This window comes from Cnephaeus nilssonii (genome assembly GCF_951640355.1).
Source record: "Cnephaeus nilssonii genome assembly, chromosome: 13".
NCBI classification, from domain to species: domain Eukaryota; kingdom Metazoa; phylum Chordata; class Mammalia; order Chiroptera; family Vespertilionidae; genus Cnephaeus; species Cnephaeus nilssonii.
In genome coordinates this window covers 10,582,177-10,590,139 of record NC_137084.1, presented here as the reverse complement: position 1 = coordinate 10,590,139, position 7,963 = coordinate 10,582,177, and the positions used below count along the sequence as shown (strand labels likewise).

Here is a 7,963-nt window from a genome sequence, read left to right as displayed (position 1 = left end):
ACGGCGTCCGCCGAGCAGGCGCCTTCCTCAAAGCAGCCAGCCTATCCACTTGGGTCAAGGAAAATCAGAGTTCCCCTTGATCTCGTAAGTAAACAAGCCCAGTCATTTCCTCCTCCGAAAGCCCCCGCCCGCGTCCTCCCAGCCCCATCGCCTGGCTGACCCAGCCAGTCCCCGTGCCCTTCTGGGCTCCTCCCCAACCCGCAGTGCCCCCCGCCGGGCAGTTTCCGCCACCCCGACGGACTACAGTCCCCGGCATGCCCCGCGGCGGCCGAGGGGACCACGTGACCGCGCCTCTGCCCCCGTGAGGCGGTCACATGACTGGGGGGAAATGGCTGCGTTGACTGCGGAAAACTTTGGGGCGCTCCAGAGCCTGCTGAAGGTAAATGGAGGGGTGGGGACAGGCCGAGGCGCCCTTTGTCCCCAGGATTTTAGACGGAGTAGGAATTGGGAATAAAGGGTCCTTGATTTGGAGTCAGAACTCGGACACTACATCCCTGTGGCCCGGGGAAGTCGTTGCGCGTTTCCTAGTCGTTGAAAAAAATTAATATAATTTATACCGCCCTAACCATGGTGGGGGAACAAATAAGATAATGGGTTGTGAAGGCGCCGTACAGATGCCTCCTACCAGTAGCCTCTGGGGCCGGCTTTCGTGATGGGTGCAGGCGGGCGGTAATTGCCAGGCCCGCGTGGCCAGTTCAGGTGGCACCCAGCAGCCCCTCGGGCTGGATCTCTGCGTGCGCCAGCCCCTGAGTCAAGTGTGCATTCTTCCTTCTCCGAGGCCAGGGTTTTCTGTACCTCCTTTGACCCAGGTAAAGGCCAAAAACTTCTGATGATCACTTGAAGGATTGTGAGGTTGAAGGGGTCGTACTTCATAGAGCTTCAAAGGATCTAATGAAATGATGGAGTTATTTGCTTAACTTCTGACTTCCTCAATAGGAAGGGGCGGCTTTATCTTCCTTCGTAGTTCTTGTCACTAGCGGACAGTATGCGTCTGTTTTGTCATCTTTCTTCCTCACAAGCATGTAAGATCCATGAGGGACTTTTTAAAAAAACAACACCACACCAGACGAAGAGGATTGAGTTAATAATACTCAGCATTTGTGTGCAGCACACGTCCATCATTCATGGCACAACATCCTTGATGCATGCAGTGGTCCCTCTGTTGTTTTAACCACCCCCCCCCCCCCCCCAGTGTTCTGTCCTATTCTCCGTCCCTAAAGGCATCTAGTTTATTCACAAAGGTGTCGCCAACAAGTGTACCCCCCAACACCTGGCACACAGCATGTGCTTAATAAATAGCTGTTGGATGCATTAATGAAGGACGTAATAAAGCTGGGACTGGAAACCTAAAGCTCTCTGCTCACCCTCATTGTGGCTGCCCCCCGCTGTCTCCCCGCATGCCTATTGGAGGTATGGACTTTCGAGGTCAGCCTCTGCTGATACCTCTGGGTGATGGGACTTGTGACTGGCAGGGAGCTCCCCACTTAGTCCCAGCCTCCTACTTGGCCTTGTCTGACAGCCTGGCAGCAGGGATGTTGGGACACCTCCTTACAGCTTCCCAAGGTGGAAGTCTAGGCTTCCCACTCGGCCTTTGGTGACCTGGGTCAGGGTGCGGCCACAGTTCTTTCTGTGGTGTTTGGCTGGAGTAGAGCAGGTATTGTCTAAGGTTTTCTGTTTTGCTAGGCTGCCTCCTCTTGGTCCGCTGGCTAGAGAGAGCAGGAATTTGTGGGTGCTTTTTGCTTTCTGCACCCATTGGCGTTCTCCATTGCCCTGTTCTTCAGCTCAAAGTCTGGGATGTATGAACAAAAAGAAAACCCAGGGAACGCACCACCGTGTCATTCTTGGTCATGAGGGAGGGCCACAGCAGGTTGTCTTCTCCACTCCCCCTTTCAGAGTCGTCTTAGGTTGTTTTCCATATAGTGCCCAGGACTGCTAGTTGTACTTCATGGGAAGAAGGAGGAAAAGTGCTTCTCATCCATCTTCCCTATGTACATTCTGTTCTAAAGCATGTATTTTCGGTGACTTAATTTGTTTTCCATCTGTGGATTAATTCATAGGCTTCCTCAAAAGACGTTGTCAGACAGCTATGCCAACAGAGCTTTGCCAGTTCAGCCCTCGGCTCGAAAGAACTCTTGGATACCACGTGTTCCAGCTTGTCGGTGACCCAGGAGGAGGCAGAGCAAGTAAGTGTGACCAGCAATGACCTTTGACCATCGGACTCTCAACTCATCAGTCTCTTTCTTGACCCCCTGCCGTCATTGCTGTGTCCAGGAAATGTTCCCCTTAAATGTGTTGACATGAAAGCAAACTTAGATTTTTTTTTTTAGTGTCAGTGAACTGAACACCTTTGTTTTGAACCTTTATTTCCTTGTTGTAAATGAGGCATGGCTGGGAGAACTTACCCAGAATCAGAGCTCCTGACCATTTCCTTTTCTGACTTGTTACCTAAACAGTGGCAAAAAGGCAACCTTTTTCTTTCCTGACCTGAACTTGCTGACATTTATTAATTGTCGGTTGGATACTTAGGCAGACTTTTCAGGGATCCCTGGGCAGAAACTGCGAGGCCCCAAGTGCTGTTAGGGAGGATGTGCGCCGGCGGGACCTCTCCTCAGCTCAGCTGATGGCCAAGAGGAAGGGGAAAGTGGCTCCTGGCATGGAGCGCTCACAGCCTTATTTTTCCAGGGCAAACAGCTTTCTAACACAGGCGGTCACCCAAACTGGCCCATGTTGTTGGTGGTGGTGTTATTATTTCAATCTGGAGCTTTGTTCACTGAAGCTGGCACATGGACATTGGCATTTGCAGCAGAGGCCTCGGGGCTGGTGGGACTCTATTGAATGACTAGCAATATGTGGCAGGCCGGCGGGAGAGCCCTGTCCCCTGTCCCCCATCCCCCATCCCCATCTCCTGGCCCACTTCTCCTCACCATCTGGGGCTCCCCATCTCTCCCGCAGCTGCTCCAGGCCCTGCACCGCCTCACCAGGCTGGCGGCGTTCCGGGACCTGTCCTCCGCCGAGGCCGTGCTGGCTCTCTTTCCTGCAAATTTCCACCAGAACCTCAAAAACCTGCTGACAAAAATCATCCTAGAAAACATGTGAGTGCTCGTTTCTCGGGAGTTCCTTGTAAGGTTTATATTTGTTCTTCCTGATGTTCATTCTTGAAAAGCACACTGAGCAAAAAGAAACCCCTGATCCCGCCCCCCAGAGGGTGGGCAGTGTGCATTCCTTAGCGGGAGCCTCTCGGGGCGTGTTTATGTTTCTCAGAGAGGAAGGCATTTTTGTTTTTAACGCAGTGGGATGATGCCCCTTTATAACTAGCTGGTTTGTAATGAACAGTATCAACATTAATGATATTTCAGGTCCGTACATACTTACCTTCAGTAACATTTTTAGTGGCTAAACATATTCCATTGTATAAAGAAATTCTGTGTAATTCAGTTAAGAAATTCCCAAGGCTTAGACACTTAAGCTGTTGGCCATTTTCACTTCAGTGAACAATTTGTCATAGAAACTTTCTTCACCTGCATACTTATGTACTTATCCTCTTACTGGGCTAAAGGCAATGGGCGGCCCTGGTCAGTGTGGCTCAGTTGGTTGGGCTTCGCCCTGGGCACCAAGAGGTTGCTGGCTCCATTCCCAGTCGTCACTTGCAGGTCGTGGGCTCCATCTCCGGTAGCAGGCATGCAGGAGGCAGCCGATAGATGTTTCTCTCTTGCATCAATGTTTCTCTCTCTCTCTCAAATCAATATAAAAAAGAGGATAGGCTAACCTTTTCTCTGCTTGTCTGAGATCGATAGCCAAGAAGATGGCAATGCATTGAGCCTTTTCCTTTTTTTTTTTTTAATATATTGATTTTTTTTACAGAGAGGAAGAGAGAGGGATAGAGAGTTAGAAACATCGATGAGAGAGAAACATCGATCAGCTGCCTCCTCACACCCCCCACTGGGGATGTGCCCGCAACCAAGGTACATGCCCTTGACCGGAATCGAACCTGGGACCCTTCAGTCCGCAGGCCGATGCTCTATCCACTGAGCCAAACCGGTTTCAGCATTTTTCCTTTTTTTAAGTGGTGAAAACGAACAGCACTTTGTCCTTAAAGTCACTGAGCTTTACAAACAAGCAAACGACTTCTCACTGGAATGCGGTGTTTCTGTGGTCCTTTCCTGTCAGGAGGTGATCACAGGTTTGGGGGTCACAGAGGGGGGCAGAGGCCCAGGTCCATGGGCCTCTCCTGTTATCAGAAGACGCCATTTTCATCCTTTGCCATCATGTTCACCTCATCTTTTCCTCTTACACAGATCTACGTGGAGAGCGGAAGCCCAGGCTAATCTGAGTGAGTACCAAGAAATGTCCCTTTTCCTCCTCACCCTCCTTCCCAGCCCAGCTCCGAACCTGCCAGGTGGCGAGTTTTTTTAACCGCAAATCAAAGGGAATTTAATCCCAAGCTCAACATGTATGTGGGTTTTTTAAATTCCACTTTTTAATTTTTTTCTGATTATAAACTTAATATAATACAGGCATGTTGTAAAAAAAAAAAAACAAAAAAACCACAACTGAAATTTCCAAGCAGTAAGTGAAATACTTAAAATAATGATATTTCCATTAGGAAAGGAAAACGTAATTGAAATTAGTGTGAAAGATTGAATCAAAGTGGGTATTTGATAAAGGATCATGAAACTTACTCGGGGCTAGTCACCCCGCTGAAGAACTCTGCCTGATTGCTCATTAGTCCTCCCAGCAACCAGGAATGAGGCTCAGATTATCCCCATTTTACAGATGAGGAAGCAGAGGCTCAGAGGTCAGGCAAGTAGTGGAACCCATCTCCCAGCCAAGTCTTTGTCTCTCAAACAAAAGCTCTTTCCACTGTTGTTGAAGCTGCACATTTCCTAAGCCTCAGGCCTCCACCCGTCTCCTCTACCAGTGTCCCTTCTCACCCTGTCCTGCCTCCCGGAGGGCCGGGGGTTCAGGCAGAAGCCTGGAGAGGCTGCCACCGCGAGTCAGCACTCAGCGCAGGTGGCAGGGAGCACTGGGCTGTCTCCCTCCGTGGATCACATGCATCACACGTGGACAGCCCATTGCGTGAATTGTCATTGTGAACACGCTTGACATTTTCTCACTTGAAGGCTGTGACAGCCCTCAGTCCTGTCACAGAGTAACGGCTCGGTAAATGGCGGGACGTGAGCGCTGAGCTGGGCTGTCCTCCTCCTCCTCCCCCGCAGTCTCTCTGCCACGCCTGGTGGACCTGGACTGGAGAGTGGACATCAAAACCGCCTCCGACAGCATCAGCCGCATGGTGGTGCCCACCTGCCTGCTCCAGATGAAGGTACGGCCATCGTCATCCTCACTAGAAGGACAGGAGGACGGCAGTGACTCGGCACCCCTGGGGGCCATGGGAAATGCCAGTCTCCGGGTTCGGGGCTCTCTCGCTCCATAAGTAAAAAAGCTTCAGCTCCCCCCCAGACACGGCGTTTATGACGAAGTATATGTGCTCTACCGCAGTCACATAGACACATGGAGCACACACCGAGAGGAGAAATTTTAAAATAATGAGACAGCAAATCAAATTTTAAAAATAATTTGCCGATGCCTAAAGTCTACCTTGTACACCCATGGGAAACTCTAGTTCTAACGGGAGAGCATCGTTCAGATTTCAGATGGCCTCGATACGCTGGTCCCCGCCGGCCAGCGGCCTGTCCGTTGTGGCCGGGTCACCGCTGCTCCTGACATGGGTGGGAGCTCCTGCCGGCAGTTGGCCCGTTCATTTTCTTGTTCTCATGCTCTTGCCTCATTGGTGGTATCTTCATCACAGTTCTTTCCAGGAATCTTTTAAAGCCACGGATCCATTTTAAGGGTTTGTTTGGTTAAATTTAGATAATGCAATGCTGTATTTACTCAACCAGACACCCAGAAACTCAGCACCTCGAAGAAAATGAAAACATAAGGGTGCCTCTAACAATGAAGTTTTTAGATATTAGTAAAGCTTTTTAAGAAAGCTATAAATATAAGTACAGGTCGTAGTACAGCGGTGGGCAAAGGTAGGCTGGCGGTTGTTTGTCTGGAACAAAACATGTAGGTTATGATTATTACAATCGCTTCATTAACTCAGGGAACGGCAGGTGGCACAATGCACTTAGGTACGTGAGTGCTCAACTTGCCTGCCTTTATTTACACATCCTCCCAGTCTCCTTGCTATACGCAAGCACACTGTGGCACAGAGCTCCTTATAAACCTGCTCCTGCCCACCCCTGCATGTTTCCTGCATCCCCCTGGACTCTCACAGACCCCTAGAGCCCATTGCATGAATTGTCAGTGTGAGCACGTGACGTTTTCTCACCTGAAGGCTGAGTCAGAGTCAGGTGAGCCTCGGCTTCCCCGATACCTGCCCTGAGCCCTCGTGGCGAATGGAAACTGACCCCAGCCCCAGAGCCACCTCCTTCCTCCTCCCCAGTTGCTGGCTGACTCCAGGGCTAGGACGGTAGCTCTGAGCAAAGAGCCTCTCAGAGGTTCACCTGATGGGGGTGGGGCTCCCGGGTCCAGGGCTCGCCTGCTGAGGTGAGACGGCGATGACTTTGGGGCTGTGTTCTCGTTCCAGATCAAGGAAGATCCCAGTCTGTGTGGGGACAGCCCCTCCGTCTCCGCTGTCACCATGGAGCTGAGCAAGGAAACGCTGGACACTATGTTAGACGGGCTGGGCCGCATCCGGGACCAGCTTTCTGCCGTGGCCAACAAATGACCCCGCCAGCCGCCGGCCCCACTGCCACGCCCCGGCTGCTGCCAGCGATGGAGCATCTTCCGACTCGACTGACACCAGCAACTTGACTGACACCAGCGGGCTGCCCTGGTGGCAGCAGCTGCAGCCGACAGCAGGCGGCCGGGGGAAGGAGGGGCTGCCATCGGAAGGCACAGCTGGATTGGAGGACGCAGCCACACCCCCACGCTGTCCTCACTCATCTGCCTCTTCCCAAGCTGCTGGGCAGAAGCCTCCACCTTTGAAAGGCTCCTGCGTGCACCTGAGGCACAGCCGTGGCCGTGTGGGGGCGCATGAGCCTGTCAGCGGCCTCGTGGCCGCTTGAAAATTCAGGCCCCATTGGGGAGCTCTCTAGTAAGTTCCTTTCCAGCACCACCTCTGAGGAGCTCATTGCCAGCGCTGGGACACGGAGGGGATCGGGTGGCTGGTGCCAGTGGCTCCCGCTTCTCTGTCCGAGAGGCCAGGCAGACCCCACAGAGCAGGGTCACAAGGCCAGAGCCTCCTGTTGGCGCTGGAGGTCTGAAATGGGGGCCGATTCTCTCCGTGAAGCTGGGGCCCATCCTGGGGTCATGCAGCCCCTCCAGGGTGGTGAAGTGGGAGTGATAAATAACAGTTCTGAAAACAAACTTCTGATTCTGTTCCGCTTCTCGTCGCTTCTGTGCTGAGCCTGAGCTCATTGCCTTGGGCGAGGGCTGCCTCCTGTGTGCGGGTGGCCCCAGCTTCCTGATGCCCAGCCAAGCCCATGACCACCTGAAACCACACGGGACCCTCGCGCCTTCCGTCACCTGTGTGTCCCGTAGAGCAGAGGCAAGGTTGGCGTGTGCTTGTCACAGCTGTGATGAAAGCACCCCTTAGTCACCTGACACCTCAAAGGACTCAGTGCGTGACCTGCCCCCTTCTAGATCGCTCCCCGAGCAGCAGCCTGCTATCCCAGTGCTTCCCCGTGGTGCAAGCATGTCAAACTCATGGCCGGAGGGCCGCAACTTGCTGTGGTGGCTTCTCGGTGGTGTGGGTGGGGGAGAGCGGATAGAGGTGGTGTGGTGGAGGAGGGAGGTGGAGGTGGTGTGGGTGGGGGAGGGCGGATGGAGGTGGTGTGGGTGGGGGAGGGCGGATGGAGGTGGTGTGGGTGGGGGAGGGAGGTGGAGGTGGTGTGGGTGGAGGAGGGAGGTGGTGTCGGTGGGTGGGGGAGGGCGGATGGAGGTGGTGGTGGGGGAGGGA

The 7,963-nt window shown here is 53.0% G+C and overlaps 1 protein-coding gene across 1 annotated transcript; it reads left to right on the top strand.

The window, feature by feature from the left end:
• The first annotated feature begins 264 nt into the window (after positions 1-264).
• COMMD9 (COMM domain containing 9) lies at positions 265-7,650 on the top strand. The gene is made up of 6 exons (XM_079788453.1): positions 265-379; positions 2,058-2,183; positions 2,953-3,092; positions 4,296-4,330; positions 5,217-5,320; positions 6,590-7,650. Exons 1-6 carry the CDS (start codon positions 329-331, stop codon positions 6,728-6,730), a joined length of 597 nt encoding a protein of 198 aa, XP_079644579.1. The 5' UTR covers positions 265-328; the 3' UTR covers positions 6,731-7,650.
• The last annotated feature ends 313 nt before the right edge of the window (positions 7,651-7,963 follow it).